This window comes from Durio zibethinus, chromosome 8 (assembly GCF_047325235.1).
Source record: "Durio zibethinus cultivar Kanyao isolate XHJ-2024 chromosome 8, ASM4732523v1, whole genome shotgun sequence".
NCBI classification, from domain to species: Eukaryota; Viridiplantae; Streptophyta; class Magnoliopsida; order Malvales; family Malvaceae; genus Durio; species Durio zibethinus.
This window is the reverse complement of record NC_143169.1, coordinates 23,100,003-23,118,188: the sequence shown is the minus strand read 5'-3', so window position 1 is coordinate 23,118,188 and position 18,186 is coordinate 23,100,003. Positions and strand designations below refer to the sequence as shown.

At 34.1% G+C, this 18,186-nt stretch overlaps 3 protein-coding genes and 1 pseudogene across 7 annotated transcripts; 1 reads left to right on the top strand and 3 right to left on the bottom strand.

Moving 5' to 3' along the window:
• Positions 1–1,706: 1,706 nt before the first annotated feature.
• On the bottom strand, positions 1,707–5,522 carry LOC111279039 (ubiquitin-conjugating enzyme E2 34-like). 4 transcript variants are annotated; one of them, XM_022865925.2, is made up of 10 exons: positions 5,395–5,522; positions 4,813–4,964; positions 4,241–4,295; positions 3,490–3,528; positions 3,309–3,372; positions 3,155–3,216; positions 3,024–3,063; positions 2,871–2,898; positions 2,660–2,751; positions 1,707–2,223 (listed from the first exon to the last, which is right to left on the bottom strand). In XM_022865925.2, the coding sequence occupies exons 2-10, from the start codon at positions 4,867–4,869 to the stop codon at positions 1,950–1,952; spliced, it is 711 nt and encodes a 236-aa protein (XP_022721660.2). In that variant the 5' UTR covers positions 4,870–4,964; positions 5,395–5,522; the 3' UTR covers positions 1,707–1,949. The 4 variants fall into 4 exon arrangements, with proteins under 4 accessions (XP_022721660.2, XP_022721657.2, XP_022721659.2 ...); XM_022865922.2 differs by having other exon boundaries at positions 4,813–4,944; XM_022865924.2 differs by having other exon boundaries at positions 4,813–4,937.
• Positions 5,523–6,770: 1,248 nt separating this feature from the next.
• LOC111279037 (proteasome subunit alpha type-5-like) lies at positions 6,771–10,361 on the bottom strand. Its single transcript, XM_022865919.2, has 10 exons — positions 9,744–10,361; positions 9,619–9,665; positions 9,443–9,524; positions 9,199–9,279; positions 8,707–8,820; positions 8,523–8,624; positions 8,255–8,313; positions 7,435–7,537; positions 7,146–7,211; positions 6,771–7,056 (listed from the first exon to the last, which is right to left on the bottom strand). The coding sequence occupies exons 2-10, from the start codon at positions 9,630–9,632 to the stop codon at positions 6,964–6,966; spliced, it is 714 nt and encodes a 237-aa protein (XP_022721654.1). The 5' UTR covers positions 9,633–9,665; positions 9,744–10,361; the 3' UTR covers positions 6,771–6,963.
• A 106-nt stretch (positions 10,362–10,467) lies between these two features.
• On the bottom strand, positions 10,468–14,148 carry LOC111278717 (uncharacterized; annotated as a pseudogene). Its single transcript, XR_016344207.1, has 5 exons — positions 14,053–14,148; positions 13,590–13,658; positions 12,772–13,351; positions 11,699–12,369; positions 10,468–11,471 (listed from the first exon to the last, which is right to left on the bottom strand). The product of XR_016344207.1 is annotated as an uncharacterized LOC111278717 (transcript).
• Positions 14,149–16,922: 2,774 nt separating this feature from the next.
• On the top strand, positions 16,923–18,104 carry LOC111278628 (uncharacterized). Its single transcript, XM_022865246.2, has 3 exons — positions 16,923–17,212; positions 17,422–17,546; positions 17,641–18,104. Exons 1-3 carry the CDS (start codon positions 17,051–17,053, stop codon positions 17,774–17,776), a joined length of 423 nt encoding a protein of 140 aa, XP_022720981.1. The 5' UTR covers positions 16,923–17,050; the 3' UTR covers positions 17,777–18,104.
• The last annotated feature ends 82 nt before the right edge of the window (positions 18,105–18,186 follow it).

Below are 18,186 nucleotides of genomic sequence, written 5' to 3'. Positions count from 1 at the left end.
AACATGTCGCATAAATTTCCTAATAGGAGTTCTGATTCTGAAGGATCAAAGTCTTAACATATTTGTTTCACAAATTTGTCTTTGTTCTTCAGTAAGAAATGAGATACTCTTTTTCTGTCAAAATCAGGGTAGTTTTGTTGCCAAAAGGATAAAAATATCATATACATTCCTTTATAAGATCCCTGGAAGATAAGTCTTACATAAAGAGAAAATGGGAGGGAACCAAAAGGAAAGGTGTTGTGTGTTTGCCTGTGAAAAGTTCACCTGAGGACCAATTCACAGCCAGCATAATCACTTGTCTCATATTTCGGATGTACTGGGGATTTGCTCATGGTTTTTCAGAAGTTACAAAATCCAGTTAGTATAAGCCAAGTTCAAATTAGCAGAAACAATAAAGAGAAACTAGAAGCCATCAGCTGTGTGATCTGGTGATAGAGTGCTGAACTTTTAGTTTCAGTAACCGAGATTCAATATCTATAGTCTTATATATCAAAAAAAGAGACACTAGAAAAGAAAAAAACGGCTTTTAAATAAAAGGGCATTGATTCATTTAGATCATCTCAAACCTGCTTTTTAGTTTGATACTATAGCATAAATAAATGTTCCCCAATGTAAGAAGTGCTAGCTGGTTTAGGAAACAAGGCAACTAAAATACTAAATACAATTTGGTAAGATGAAGGGAGAGAAGGTGAAATGAAATTAAGAGTAGTATCGTATACCCTTCAGTTGAGAAAGGAAGGCAATGATGTATTAAATTCCAACCATTCAAACGATTTCATCTAAGGCAAGGACCAACCACCAAACTGAAAACCCCATCAAACCCCTAAATGGGGGATTTGTGGAAATTGAGAAAGTTTTTTGTAGTTGAAATAGCAGAAGCTTTTACATACGTTTGCTATTTAAAGTACAGCAGTGGGGTAGATAGTCTGGTGAATTCACTCCCTGTATTAAATTTTCTGATCTGTTAAGGAATACCGAATGTGATGCTGCAAAATCAGCAGATATGTAAGGCCAGCTATCCAACTTTTTAAACAAGAAGCAAAAGATAAATTGGAAAAGAATAATAAAATGGAAAAGAATAAAATTATTATGTCTTGCTCAAATTAAACGTACTCATCGAGGCTGAGGTAAAGTGTTTCCAGGTAAATTTGGACAGAAATATTTATATTTGAGTGGACTTGATTATTGCTAGGCTTCAGAGTGTAAGGGGGATAAAGTGGAGTTTTCATTCGTATTACAGCGTCGGCCAAGTGGTGGTTTAGGACTTCAAAATGATGGAATAAAAAGCAAAAAAAAAAAAAAAGGACTGACACTACCATTATAATTCATAAAATGCAAGCTCAAATCAGCAATTAGAAAAACTAATGGTTCATTTGCTCGTTCTCTCTCGCAAAGTCGGTCCATTGGTTGGCCTACCCCCGGATAATTGTACAATTTTCAATGCATGAATCCCGATTTACAGTGATCCGGGTATGCATTAGAGAGAGAATATAAAACCAAACTTGATAGCTTTAAACATAACACAATAATATAATATAAAAACGACATAAAAAAAAAAAAGAAAGTTACACAGATTTAAAATTTTAACAAAAAATTTTTTAGTTAAAGTTTTGTGCTTGCCAACATAAATTTGACATTAATTTTTCATGTTTTATACACATTTAAAACGATAAAAATACACCCACACGTAACCAAAGCTACCAACAGACCAACTAAAATACGATCAACATTAAAAGCATGTAATGTTTCAACGTCAATCGGTAAATCACCAACATGAACTTAACATGGGAGAAACATCAGGTAAGATCCAACTGACCGTCCTTGGACTCAAACCCTGTATTCATTTTTTCAAGTACACAATAAACCTAATGAGCATTGAAAAGGATTTCCTCAACTAGAGACTATAATCACTAACCACTACGGAATTTTTCCATGGTGTGCCCCAGGTATCAAAGTTGAAGCAGTGGCAACGCCATTACGATACCAAAGATGGAAACTAGCAACAACATCATCCATGTTGGGAATGACTGTTTTCTTTTTCTTCTAGTATCCCTCAGGGTATCTACTTTTTTAACATCTTCCCTTGAAGAGTTAACAAGTTTTTCTGCCTCAGGTTTCGAATTGTCTCCTCGAGGAGATTCTGGTGATAAATGCTCTGAAACAGGCTGCTGCTGCTTGTTGTACTTATCCACATACTCTTGAAACAATTTTCTGAAAGTTGGGCTGCCATAGAAAGACCTCAGATGTAATTCTCAATTTGGAAAGAAATTCCAAGGGACGGTTTAGAAAACAAAACTAAAGGAATATTTTCCTGATAGTAACTGAACCCCTACTGTTGAAAAATAACTTCAAAAGGAAAAAGAGGAAGTACAACTGAAAATGTGCAGAGATTTAGCTAGAAGCAAACTACTTTAGCAACTTACCACTGTTCACATCAGGGGTAATGTAACTGTGCAAAATATATCAGCTAGCTAATAAAAATGTAGAATCTAGGCAACACCAATAAATTAGCTTCAAAAAGACCACAACTAACATGATCAAAAGCATAATCATAGTGGCAGCAAATGGATGAAACTAATTTGGAGAGCTCTAGATCCTCAAAAACAGAAACTTGGAAAAAAAAAAGAAAAATCCATTGCAGGTGAAGAAATAAACTTACTTCTTACAGTTAAAAGCAAGGGAAGTTTTTGCCAGGCGTTGCTTCTCCGCAGAAGTTGTGTTCACACTGCCAGTGGTAGGACTGTTATCCATCTGCACAAGAAAAAAGCAGCTTGGCATAAGGGCATATTCCCAATGCAAACAGGAAGCATCCACAATTAAACAAAACTGTAGTCTAAATGAATTGAACTACCGGAAAGACAAATACTCACCATGAAAGAGAGAAGCCCTGTGAGTATGCTGCATTATTAAACAGAAAGAATTTTAGCTCATTGGGCTAAAGAAGCAAATACCCTGTGAAAGGTATAGATGTTTAAAAGATTGTGCAACAAAAAGAACTTGCAATTAGACTGAAATCGTCATACCTCGATACAGACCACATAGGGTTCCAACTTTCAGGATGAACTGAAAAAGAAAAGGACCAAGGTTAAAATGAAATCAGTTATTAGAGATAGAAATAAAACAGGAATCTCTAAATTATTTTCAAAAGACTTACAATCACTCATGGACAAGCATATTTTCTTCTGTGTCATAAACCGCCCATTGGGGGTTATCATGCTACATGGAAGAAAAATGCGATTTGATGTTAGAAAGAGCTGTATTTTCTATCATAAATTTTGAAAAGGTGAAAACGGCAAGAAAGTGCATACGTGATTCCGGGAGGTTTGTAGGGATACTCTGGAGGGAACTTGATTTTCCCATAGTAATACCCACCTCAGCAAACCAAATTGAAAAAAAAAAATCAGATTGCAAAATCAGATAGCTTCTTCCACAGTCTAAACGAGCTATAGACAAAATATCCACAAAGTGTCATGAGGTAAACTAACCAACCTGCAAAAGGTGTTCCTTCACTCCCTTCCAGCACATAATCTGAAATAGTGAAGCAGAAGAATTAGATAGATGTCAAAAAAAGAAAAAAACCTACTACATCAATAATATGACTTAGACAAGAAAATTATATTGATTCAATGACAATCAATCCATTGCTGCAAGCCTGCAACCCCATTTAAGTGCAAAAGACTAGAGAAGCTAGGATTACAAGTCAAACAAGAGTAATATCCAGGAAAAAAGTCAATTTTATCATTGAAAATGCATGGGTAGCAGAATAATACGCCATATCAGATATCATCATTACTAGCAACAGCGAACAAATCAACTAACCGTTTTAAGATTGACTTCAAATTCCTTCAAGGATATATCTAGAAGTTTTAATTAGATAAGCTTATAACACTACATAGATTGAACTCATTTCCTTGTACGCTTATTCCAGAAGTCTGCCAAATGAACATGGGCCTTTTGACTCAATCAGATATTTACAGTCCACAACTTAGTTAGCAGTATGCTTTATACACTTGCATCTGACTGACATCCCAATACATAATTGACCAACAGTCAGGTTAATACCTTCCATGAATCACTCTTCAACAGCATTGGCCAACATGAAAACAATCAATTTCCTGCTTTTATAAGGATAAAATCCTAGGATAGCAGGCAAATCTTCATTATTACAGAAAATGTTTTCACGTGATAATTACAGAGCCTTATTTAAAGAAAGGGAATAGAAGAGATTTAATAAACTTACGCCACTCCAAAATGTCATTTGGGGAAGGACGAGCAACAACATGAGAAACCGGTTCCTACAAGTTCATAGAATAACTGTTAAAATTATCTGAGAATAAAAATAGAATTAAGTTACAATAATAACAACAATATCTCATTCCAGCATCAATAGATGTTTCTAATAATATCTGATTTATAAGTGAAGGGACTGAAAAGATATCCAAATGTTTTTATTCTTCAATGGAAGTTAAACATATTGCCGAATAGCTGATTACTAAAACCAATAAAACAGATAATAGACTAACATATCATACAACAAAAAATTCTCAGTACACTGACTATTGATTCAAGCTTTGCAGTAACAGGCTTCATAGACAGGGTACCAGAGGCATAAAATTTTCCTTGTATTAAAACAAGAGTTTACAAACCAGACAGACATATAAAAACCAGAAAATTGCACCAGAGCGAGAGGTTAAATAGATAAGATTAAGAAGATTTCTACAACAGATAAGCACTTTCAGGGTTCAGCAATTCATATAAAAATCACGAGTAACAATAAAAGGAATCGCAGGAAATCCAAGGAGAAAACAATACCTTACAAAGTGCTCTATATTCTTTCTGAAGACGCTTAACACACGATTTCTCTGCCATTCCTCAAAAGCCAAACCTAGATGCAGTCTTGGCCACAACAAAATAAAACCCTAACCGCTGTTTTGGTCCTTCAAACTTTAAATTACAATTATTCACTGACACAAGCAACGTACATTTGTGTTTCTTAAATTACTTTAATTAAGAGCCAATTAATAATAAACAAAGGTTATAAAAAAATTTATACAAAGTAAAATTTTACCTCAGGGTTCCCATTTCCAATTTCATATTATAAATAGTGTGAACTGGAAAATCCATTGCCAAAATATTATCAATTAATTAACAAAGAAATTGTCAAATCTATTTGAACTGTATTTGATTGACCGATTAATTTTGATGATCAATTAATTAAATTTGAAGGCAAAGCCTAAACTAGGATCCACCAATTTAAACCCCTTAAAACGAAAAAAAAAAAAATCAAACAATGAAAAAGCAGATCGATCTTACAATACTGAAATTCAAGGAACAAAAGTTTCAAGTAAATGATTCCAAAATAATAACGAGAAAAGTTTCTTTAAAGAGAGTTACCTGGGGATCTAGGCGGTTGTTTTATGATGCAAACGATAATGGAAGCTGAAATTATAAGTAGAATAAGAGAAGGAATGACGAAAGTGAGAGAGAGTAAAATCTAACGGAGAGAGAAAGCAAGAGAGGACAGTTATTGACGTGATTGGCTTTGCTTTAAATGCTAGTACTGTAGCGTACTACGATTCCTGCTCCCTCGTCCCTTTCCTTTCGAGCGGGTTCGAGATTGGCTGCTGGAGGATTTTGTTTTTTTTTTTTCTTGTTGTAAAAAGACCTTATCAGGCTTCTTCAAAGCATTTTGTTTGGGATATTGGGGGAAAAAAAGGGTAATTCTGGCAATGTAGATGTATGTATTATGGTATAATGTTGGTATTTTTTCTCAATTGAAATTATTTTTATAAAAAAAAAGTACGTAAAAATTTTAAAAAACTATAGTAATTAAGACTATTTAGTTAAAGCTTTAACTACTTGTTTTGTAGTATTAAACATAGAAGTACATTTATGACTCTTTGTTGGAAGTAGTTGTTACGTTTTAAATTTTTTTTTATCATATTTTTAAATTAAACAATAAAAAAAATGTGAGTTTTTAATCTAAAAGTTTGATTTTTTCTTAATCTAAATAAAAAAGTTTCTAAATGTTTTTAGATTTGAAATAAAAAATTACTTTAATATTTTATTAATTTGTAAATTTTTTTTAAACATCTCAATTACTCACAACACTTTATTAAAAATTATTACCATATTTTTAACTGCAACAGTAATATTAAAATAACCCTATAATATCTTTGATCAATTAAAATTTTAAATATAATAAAATTCATGGGTAATAGAAAGTATGACTTATCTCTTTAAAAAAAAAAATTGACTAGTTTTATAAAATTATTATTATGTTTAAAGTTCATATTACTTTTTAATAAAATCATTTAATCACTATTTTAAGATCATTGTAACGTTAAATTATGGAAGCATTACCAAAGACAATGATTTTCTAACCATGATGATTAAATTATGTGCGGCGAGGGAATGAAGGAACACCTTTTGCAGGTTGGCTAGTTTACCCCATGGTAGTTTGTGGCTATTTTTATCCTGCTCATGTCGACTCTGGATTTTGGCAAGTTCTTTTTTGTTGCACCATCTTTTTAAACACCTGTATCTGTCACAGGGATAAAATTCTTTCTGTTTAATAATGCAGCATACTCACAGACCTTCTCCCTTTCATGGTGAGTCTTTGTGTCTTTCATGTATTGCTAAGTTTATTTCTTCACTTGACTCTAGCAAAATGATTTGATGCCAGAAAAGGTTAAAAATATTGGATTCTTGTTATTGCACAAAAATGAGAGGGCAAACTATAACTTTAAAAAAGCAATAGGGCATCGGCGTGCTAGAATTTGAGAATGCAAATTAAATTCAGAAGGTTCTTTGCTGATCAGGTGTAATCAAATGATCCAACTAAAGAGTAGATGAGTTTAGTGCCACACCAAAAATAAGGTTTCACAGCTTCAATCCCCAGAAATAAACAAGCATCGTTATGACAGGAAAGACAGGAAAGACGGTTGTTGCATGGGAAGATTCTCATAGGCGAGTAATGACAGCTTCCACCTCTGAAGGGGTGTATAGATGGTATGTTTGTGCTACCCTAGCAATATCAACGTTGTTGGGAGTCACCTGTAACAATAACAGAGAATTTCAGTTAAAATAAACAAATACATACAGCGTCATCTCAAACTTGCATGCTATTTGATGTTAAACTTTACCTTTTCTTCCATTACTTGCTTTAAAATGGACAGAGCAATTGTTTCAGCTTCTTGAAGAGTTAGGTCCTGCAGGGAAAAGAAAATCTCATTGTGAATCAGCACCAAATAAATGAGTGAGTCAAAGCAATGGAACTTATTATCATGACATGGCATCCTAACTTTAGTTACTTAGACATTGCTGAACTGGATATCATAAAGCTTTGTAACAAGAGTTGACTCCTTAAATGATCAAGTTGCTAAGTTAAGCACTCCCAAGGATGAAAAACAACATAAAAAAGAAGTGAAGTACCTTGTTGTATTGCTCTTGCAAAGAGCTGTCCGCACCTTCAGAACCTGAACCTATAGCTTTTGCATTGCATTGCCAAAATGTGCCAGATGGATCAGTATAGTACCTGCAAAAGAGAAGTTCTGAACAAGTAAATGACAGCACAAGGAAATATGCATGTCTACCAGCAACATGGCAGCCAAAATTTTGATTTGTGGTTGCTTGGAACCATATTTTAATACCTAAAGGGATCTATGACTACCAGCAGATTATAACTACACTGAAGAATATAGGTTGAAGAACCATGCAACCAGTAGGAACATTAATCATACATCTACAACTGTGAGTTGAGAAGAGACCGAGATTGATCACTTATTTCAAGGTTAATTTAGTGACTATAGTGTTTGATGTGTGACCATGTCTGTGATTATGTAACCTTGCAATAATATTGTGCGGCATGGTAGCTACATCACAGACACGATGCATTAGATACCCTAGCTTGTTACAGTTTTAATTCTTAATTTTCATCTAAAACTAGCAGGCAGTACTAAGCATGTATCTTATAATTATATCTCTATTGAATTATCAGCAGCAAATGAATATATTTAGACACCAGCCTACCAGACAGTAATTGTTAATAGGTGGCACTCTTCAGAGAATGGCAGATCCATGACTAAGTTTTACCCAATCACAATAGTGATTATATTATTATCTAGTGACATGATTAAGATAAATGTTGGTCCTAAAAGTGGTAGCAACATTACAGAAATGCATTCACCTTCTCATTTTGAAAGATATTTTTCCACAAAAAAGCCAACACAATGTATAATTATCTGATACTTACAAGCTAGGCCCATTCTCATCATGACCAGCAATGAGAAGAGATACCCCAAATGGTCGAGACTGCACAGGAAAACGATATCATATGCAAATAAGCACTACAAAGTAATGCAGAATCCTATATTAAATGGAAAAAGAAACCAAACGCAAAATTATAGGAGTCACACTGGGTGTGGTCCTCTCTTTATTGCTTGCTAAGGTGAGAAAAAAGCATCATAGACCAAGAAGCTAAAATAGCTACAACTATATACAGAAAAGTTATGCCACTGTACCATGGATTCTTCATCTCCTTCACCAAATCGAAGGGCCAGATCACAGAGAGCTTGTGTTGTAGACTCTACAGTCATTGGCTCACCATATGAGAATCTGTGGTTCTGAGTGAATGAAAATGATATCAGCATAAAAGGTTCATAGCAACACATATGAAAGAAAAAATGGCGCTAACAGCTATGGTACCTGAGTCTCAACTCGCGCATGTTCAACAAGTGTACGTGCATCAGCAATCAACCCACTCATAGCACATCCTATATGCTCATCAATTTCCATAATCTTTTCAACACTGCTGGGTTCCTGGAAGAAACTCAGAAGGTATGATGCCATGAAGAAGTTGCAACAATACACTTTCCCCAAAAATCTAATATATGTGACACATGCTCAGACCACAATTTTCAAATCTATATTCTTGACGATCAACCAATATTCACATGTTTGTAAGTGAAGAGTGAAGACTTGGTAATTTGTCAGAAGAAAGCATGGCAACTGCACTTCTTTAATTCTTCATGTAACAAAGGCATCCTTTTATATTACATTTTAACAAACAAGCCACAATGAAGCCCAAAAAAAAAAGCCTTTTTCTTCTGCTACAAACAAGCACAGGCTCACTACACCAAGTAACTAGCAGAAATAATTTGCCAATACAATAACGTCAAATCAAGTACGAGTGCATACCAATAGTGGTGAAGTGATACGCTTCTCCACAGCCAGCACAACACCGTCTTTCGTCTTAATCCCAATTGCAGTTGAACCCAGCTGCAGTTCAATTAAAAAAAAAAAAACATTTACATTAAAACACACCCAAAATTAAACTACATGATGTAAATATTCTAATGAAAACAAAATTTTCCCTTGAGAGAAATTTAAAGAGTTGATGATTTTCCGAGAAACAAACAGAAAAAACTGAAAAAGTATTTACCTTGATGGCCTCAATAGCATATTCCACCTGGAACAATCTTCCCTCAGGAGAAAATGTGTTCACCCCACGGTCATACTCAGTCCTCCACAAACCAATCACCAAAAATCAATTTTTATTAAAAAAAAAAAAAGAACTTACGAAAATATAGATAAAATAAACACGTTTTGATTTGGTACCTGGTAAGAAACATGTTTGGGTCGATTAGATTTAGATCTAACAAAACCTAAAGAAAAACCCACAAAATTTAGTGTGATTTTAAACAGAAAATCAACCCGAAAGAGGAAAAATGAGAGAGAAATACTTGTTCAAGAGTATCAGAGAGGGAAAGCAGCCGAGTAAAGAGAGAGAGATGTCGATGCTTTTTGTAAAGTCTTCTAGTCTTCTTGCAAAACAAGCCAGGACTGGTTTTGGACCAAGTGGGTTGAGATCTGTCCAAATGTTAATGGGCCACAATATTTTAGACAACAGCTACATAAAACAGCCTAAGAATTTTGGGCTTGACTACAATACTTAGCCCATTCTCTTACATTGGCATTGAGTTCTCATCTATTTGTGACATTGTGTCAATTGTCAGGACTAAAGTCTAAAGAGACTCTTCGTGTTAGCTAATATCTAGATCCTAGCTAGACCTGTCTGGTCCGTTCTGTTTTGTTTTGTTTCTTCTACTAGTACGTTTGGTTTTGTGGGTTTTATTTTCTGGTGGTTTGCTCTTGTTTTCTTTCTTCATTTGTCATGATGATAACTTTTTTTATCCAAAAAAAATGCGCTTGAAAACATTTGTAGTGTCTTTTCCTGAGATACTGTGGCAGTGCTTGCTTGACAAATGATGGGTTGATCTTCAGAAAAAGGCTTATGAATCAGAAACCAATAAGACAAAAGCAACGACTGCAAAACTTTTATGAAAGCTCTAGTCTTCTTGCACGCAGAAAATACATGGATGTTGTAGGCTGGTACCTTCGGGTTTTCTTCTTTTTTTTTTTATTTTTTTTTTATTTTGAGGGGAAATATATATCTGGTGGTATACGCAGCTTTTGTCTTCTAGGGTGCGGAAACCAAGGTTTGAGGTTTAGGGTATGACGACGGGTCAATATATATTGAATACTGTTTAGTGATTGGTCCTGGAAAATGAAACAGGGCAGAACTCTTTTGATTTTAGGGGAGCATTTTCAATCAAGAACTCGTTGATTCGTCAAAATTTATGTTGCAAATGCGAAGAATGCTGTCACCTTCAATCCTAGATTGAAAGATTGGCAAAATCATAGATGAGTAGACCCAAAATCTAGTCTAGTTATAGAGCAGATATGACGATTGAAGTATTCTTATCCGTGTCTTATTATCGTGTTTTTAAATTGTCAGGTGACTTCTGTTCTGCATATGGTGCAATAATCAGTATATGTATTTACAAACAAGTGATCAACCAGTAAAGATTTGGTCTACAAGAACTGTCAGACAAGTTCCTTGTGCTTGTACAAAAGAAAAAAGACAAGTTCCTTGTGGTGGGTCACAACCGAAATAATTCGAAGATAGAAGCAAATGAGTGGAACATACAATCGTCATGTTATTGGCGCAGCATGACAATGGTCAGGGTCAAGGCAATGTCTGTACCATTTGTATCAGAAATGGTGAATTGTTTTGGAAGATGATACCATTTTTTATGGTCCTATCAATAGTTGCTACTATTATTGATGTGATTTTTCTACATGAAAGAGAATGAGGTTGTGGGAATTTCCTTAGAATCTAAAGAGATACGCAATGGAGATTGGAGATGATCTATCTTTTGAATCTTCATTGGCTGCTGTTATTGCAGGGGAAGCAACCACATCAGCTGTGAACACTGGACAGAAATATGCGAGTTATTTCTGTTCGATATTTTCTGCGCCTGCGCCGTTGCCCTTTGCATTTGCTCAGGATGTTGTTGCTGTGCTGCTGCTCTCCATTCTTCTGCTTTTCTATGAACATCTGCCATTCTCTTCATTAATTTCTCTTCTAACTTCGATCTCATCTTTTGTGTTTTCACCTGAAAAGTTCCCTTCACGAACATAATAAACCAAATACAATGTCAATCCACTAAGAGATTATTGTCACAAAATAGAATAAATCAAAGTAAAAGGCTTGCATGACCCTGAAACTAATCTAGTTCACATAGCACATTCACCTGATGAATATGCATAAAATGCACTGATAAGCTTTATTCATATTTAATTTCATAAAGGTATAGTATCTCAAGCTTTGTTGAATTAAAGATTGAAAAAGTACCTCAAGCTTTCTTGATTGAGCTTCTGCTTTCGTACTTTGAAGGTTCACCAAGCTTGGATTTTTGCTTCGTATCTTTGATGCCTGTGGCTGTGAGCCAATTAATATCATTGCTGATATGCTACATAACACTAACAATGATAACAAACATTTTACCTCATTACCTCAGGCAGCATTTTGTCCTTTCCTCTTCATCCCGTGCAGCAGCTCTCGAATCTTAAACCCTTTCCGGCATGCACTGCCTGTTTCGAAATGCCTAAGGCTCTTTGATACTTCTTCCTCGTCCTCTTTCCTTGAGCTCCAATTGGATGTGATAGATTCATATTGTGTCCCGACTTGTAACTTAGCTAGATGACACTCTTGCAGCTTGGACATGTCAATTGTGCTATTAGAACTATTGGAATTGGCAGATGCCAATGGACCTGACCTATTAGCTGGTATGTTATGCCGTGCAGGTGATGAGCTCTTGAATGGTGTGTGGCATCTAGAAGTTGTGGAACTTCCTAGGGGATTCATCCTTGTCACAACATCTTTATGATTAACCTCATGGACTACTTCAGTGTCTGCATCTTTCATGGTTTCACAGACTAATTTTCTGAAAAGAAACCCTTATCTTGAAGGCTCCGAGTATCTGAAATTTGGTAAAATCGGTTCTACCACATCCGTGAACTTGTCTACATTAATTAATGAAATAAAATAAAATCTAGTGTTGCTTATATGAATAAAAAAGTGATAATACTAAACATAAGCTTTTAAAAAAACTATTTCACTTAGCATTGGGTAGATTGCTGTAATCACAGAGGAGAATTTTATTGACGAGGAAAAATCGCCTTTCTGGTTTTTCAGCTCGTAACCAAAACAGTAAACATTGAAGAACCCTTTTCTTCATTATTTATGGAGAGGAAAAAAGAGACAGAAAAAGAAGTCCAAATTGTCAATTCTAGTCAAAACAATGAAAAACCATCCTGGATTTTTGTTCTTATCTGAAAAGGAAAGTAATCAAACAGTGTTTAAAGTGCTATTGAGTTTTTGTAAGGCAAAAAGGAAAAAGAAACTGAAATGTAGTTAGATACGACCTTTTAGAAGGACATCTGTAGAGCCCGGGATTCCACTAAAACCTGTGGTTGGATCATAGTGTTCCGAAGAAACTGACCCTTTAAAGCCTGTGACAACCTTTGTAACTTTTTTCTCAGTGACCCTTGATTTCTCAGAAAAAATCTCAATTTGTTGCTTAAAGCTATCACATTGTTTGGTCATCTTTGATGACTCAGGTGGTGGCTTAACGGTATGAGAGGGAGACTTATGGCAAGAGATGCTGATTAACCATTTCTCTGCATCATCCCACTTTGAAGGAAAGCTCTTCCTAGCAAGATTGCCACCACCGAAGCTGAAAACTGGTCTACCTGGTGTAGAATGAGCTTCAAAAATTCTCCTTTGTGCAGTGACTGATGAGTTCACTCCTCTTCCCTGAATTAAAACATCCAAAAACCCTCCTCTGTCATCCGTGCTATTGTTTGACGCTGCCATTGGAAATGCCTTGACAAACTCAGATGTCTCCTTGAGATTAAGCTTGCAAAGTGGGTCAGGGAAAGTGTCAGCAAATGGGTTGCCCTTGCTTTGTCCTTAAATGCTTGCATTATTCTCCAGTGGTGGTCCCTGAATTACATGAAAACAAATGCTATGACATAAAAACAAAAAAATAAAATAAAATAGAAAGACAAGAATAAAACAAATGTGGGATCTTTAAGCACATTACCCCATTAGAAGAAAACAAAGGTGGAGCTTGAAACTATTTGGGACTTGCAAGATCCATGATTTTGTTTAAGATAACTGATTTTGTGCTTAGCTGGAAGAGTTTTCTTGGATGTGCAGCAGCAGTTTTTCTTTTTGGTACCTTGGTCAAGTGGGTTTTGCTCAGATGCTTCAGTTTTGATATACTAATAACAACTGTGTCGTGAGAAAGCTAGAACTAGCGATTTATGTCAGTATCGTTAAAATATTATATTTATATCGTATTTTATTGTAAAAATCATATATTATAATTTATAATAATATAAAAATATAAAATATAATTTTTTAATTTTATTAAATTTATTTATAATTTTTTTAAAATTTTAAATTATATTATTTTTATATTATATTTTCATATTACATTTTAAATTATCAAATAAATATTTTAAATTATCAAATAAAAAGCGGTTAGGGAGAGAGTTGAACAGAATTGGCTAACACAAGGAAAAAGCTTTGACTAATAGAAACCATGGACCATTATAATGTTCCTGAGACTCACATGGGATAAGCAGTTAAAAAAGCTTTGATCTCTGTCGGAATGCCTCTCCCCGTCAAAATGAAACAACAGTGACACGTTGTCCTAATCTCACAGAATTAGGTAGACAAGCTATGAGACTGAATAGTACATCAAAGGAAGAGGGACTTTGGGAGGTGAACACCATAATTTAACTCTTACAAAGGACAAATGGGGGGGGGGGGGGGGGAGGGGGGGAAGAAAAAAATGAAGAATTCTTTTACTCGTGTCATTGATAGACGGGTGGAGTTATTCGATTAAATTTAAAATTTTATTCGAGTTTTAAGGTGATTTAAATAAAAAATTAAAATTTATTTAATAAATTTAAACACAAATTTCAGATTGATTTAAATTTTATATCGAATCTTAAATAAATATTTAAAATTCAAACTATATCCGATTTATGAAAACCTGTAGTCATCTACGGTCCTGCCTTTTTCGAAAGCTTCGTACTAGATTTTATCCCTACTTTAGAGTGAGCATTTCATGGTTCATAGGCTCATAAGCTATAGCCATGGCAAGAAAGCACTAGTTAAAACATTTGCCTCTCTATGTCCTTCCCTTCCATGTTACTAAAACCTTTTCTTTTCACTGAAGCACTTTCCATTGCTCTCTTTAGTTTTAGGAGAATTTCTTTGGAAAGAAAATTGATTTTTTGGGGTTTGGATATTTGGGGGCTGGGACAATTCTCCTACTGGAGAAGAATTAGAATTACAGACAGGATTTCGTTGAATAGTAAGTCTACAGGGATGGCCCAGAAACAAGGTTAGATGTTGGATATAGCCCAGGATCCACCAGGTTAGCTGAATTATGAGTTCTTTAAACATTTAAACTTTAATCTACAGTAATTAGGCTTCTATGTTTCTGTCCAATATACATGATATGAAATTTCCATATATCACAAAGCCGTGGATGTGATGTGAGGCTACATTGTGAGATGATTTTGCTCATTTATATTCAAAACTTAAATGATTATCTCAGGCCAATTCAATTCTGTCAAAGCAAAAGCCAATGCAAAAGCCTGCAATTAATAATGGTTTCCATTCTCCGTTAAAATTGATTGGGTGGTGTCAGAAATGTAGGCTCAATGATTGAATAGAGAGGAAGATAAAAATGGTTGGAACAAGATCAAAGTTCTCAATAATGGGGTGAAAATAAAAGTGCTTTCAGTAAAAAAAAAAAATTAAGCCCAATTATGAAAATTTATTTAAAAAATTCAAAATAAAAAAAATTAAAACACAAATAAACGCGAATTAATAAAAAAATTCAATTTAAATGAATTTAAATTAAAATATTTTAAATTTAAAACAATTAAAAATATGTGATTGATTCTATTCAAACTCATAATAACTTAAATTTAATATTAAAAATTAACATTGACAATTTTTTCAATTATCAAATTTAGCTCTAAAAAATCAACCAGAAATTACAAAAATATCCAAACTCAAAAGGATTTGATTGAATTCGTCCGTTTTGCAGCCACTGATAAAATGTTTGATGAGTATAGTTCTTTTTCTTCTGTCACTAAAAATAGACGTTTTGAAGCTGTTTCTGAACTGTCCAATAATAATTATAAAAAAAAATAATACTGAGATTGAATCCAAGCCAGCCGGCTTTACACACGTAGAAATGTGATTGGTTGATAAAACAGATAAGTATTTCCAATAATCATTTTTTATTGGCCTACGTGTAGCCCAAAGCTGCTAATCCAACAAGCATTGACTCTTGAAAGGTATTAAGCGCCACAAGAATTATAATATCTTATCACTTATCCCCTGTGATTAAACATTTTTGTAATCTAGTGCTTACAGTCATGTAGTTCCAAGGTCCCACGTCTCAGCCGATGACACCAAATTACATTAAAAATCAATAGTGTAATTTAAAATTTTACAATTCTTAATATTAATATTCAGTTGATTTATATTATTATTTTTAAAAAATAATATTTAATGAATTTACTATTTAATATTTATAAATTTTTTAAATTATTTTTTTAGGAGAAAATTTAAGGCCTAAACAAATTCTGCTGGTTGATACATATGCTTTACACTATTGTTATTCTTTTGAAGCAATAAGTTTTGCTTTACTTGGGAGAGATTTTGCTTCATGTTAATCTTTGGATGCTAGCTTTTTTATTTTGATTTATCTGAAAAGTTGATATTGATTGACGGGAAAATTTTAATAAAAACAGACAGAGAGTGCAACAACTGAGAAAAGGTCTAGTTGTTGTAGAATAGATGGAAAGCTCAATTATTTTACAGGCAGGATAAGATGAAAACCTGACGAAAGTTCAGTGGGTATAAAAAATTAAGCTGAGGGAATATTTTTCTTGACTTGAATGAATATTATCTTGTTTCCATGCTTTTAAATCTACAACACATTGTTTCCACTTTTCAAATTTCCTTGACTCACTTCTTTTTTTTTCCTCCAAGTCCCATCCTAGTTTCTAGATTTTTTTTTTTAAATTATAAATATTAAAATTTAAATTTATTAAATATTATTTATTAAAATTAATTACATAAATTGATTGAATTAAATTTCAAATTCAATCTAATTCCTTTGAGATGTTTCTAACAATGACAATTCCTTCCAAGTCACTGGTAACTGTTGTGTAAAAAACTAAAAAATCAGTTCAATTTTGGTTGCAAAATTATGTTCCATATTTTTACCTAAACTTGCAATTTCATGTATATCAGACCTGGAAACAAAGGGAATTAATTCTGTGAAAAATTGTGAGTAGACCCAACAACAAATTTGATGGAAAATAAGATGCAGAAACAACAACTAGCTGACTTAGGCTTCATCAGCAGCAACAGGCTGAAGATAAGCAACATGGGACCCACTTACCTAGAAATACAATGCCTACAAAACCATGACAATACATTAACTTCCCAATAATTAAAAATGTTGTATCATTTAAAAAAAAAAAAAACCTAAACTTTGCAAATGCTTTTATAACCAATGCTTTGTCCTTTCCTATGCATTTCTCCTTTCCTTGGTCTTAACATAAACTCACTGCTCTTCCTTTCCTTCCCCTCCTTCCCTGTAGTATGAGATCAATGTCTGTAACACGCTCCTTTCCTCTTCATGTTCCGGTTACAACATCTAGTCCACTTATAAAACGTGCCAACAAGATTGTGATGCTTAAACACAACCAAGTTCCTGGGAAGAAAGCATCTGCACTTCGGATCAGATCCATCTCCAAGAACAAGGTCAATTTCTTTTTCTTTTCTTGTTGTTATTCAAGAAATACCCTTTGTCTTCCGTGTTTCTTGTTATTGAAGTAAGAAACCTTTGCAACTGAACACTACCAGATATACTAAATTCACCAACAATTTTCTGTCGACAAGAAAGTGAGAAACATCACATGGATTGTCTAACCAACATGAATGGTTGGATGTCTGCTTCATCTTTTTAACAGGTTTTCGAGGATCAGTCAGTGGGTGTAATCTGCTATAGAGATGAGAATGGAGAAATAGTTTGTGAAGGGTATGATGAGGGCCCTCGTTTTCGTCAACAGATTCCTGGAACATTTTATAATCTGAGGTAAGAACCCTGTCTCAGATTCCATGTTATGCCGTATTCAAATTACTGTGGCCTGTCTAAAATGTAGTTTTTGCCAATGTTGAACTGACTCTAGAGATGCAGAGATCTTTGATCTTCTACAAAATAGATGGCTTCAAATTGTTAATGGTGGCGGATTCAGCAATGCTAATAAAGGTGCTTTTATTGTGCAAGATGACTTCAATTGGAATGATTTTAACAAATTCCACTAATAGAAAGCCTGGCTATTGCCTGATTCCACAGATTTCATGAAATAATTGTTTCTGCAGCATGTACAAGAAGACACTCGAATTATTAAGATTGTATATAGATAGCAGAGAAGCTCTCTCTTGTTATTACTTTGTTTTTGCATTATGGAGGATCAAAGCTCACAGCCCCTTCAGGTTTCTTGATATTTTTCATGAAATACCTCTTCTGGTTACAGGGTAACAGCAGTTTGAATGCATTATTCTTGCATCCTAAAAGTTGCTGTCTGGACTCTGGACAGCCATTTGTGTGATAAAAGGTCAAATAAATCAAAGCTTGGAACTTTATTATAAATGATATTATTGAATAATTTGATTTCTCAGATTAGCAAAAATTTCAAGTTTATCTCTCCATGTCTAATAAAATAAACTCATTC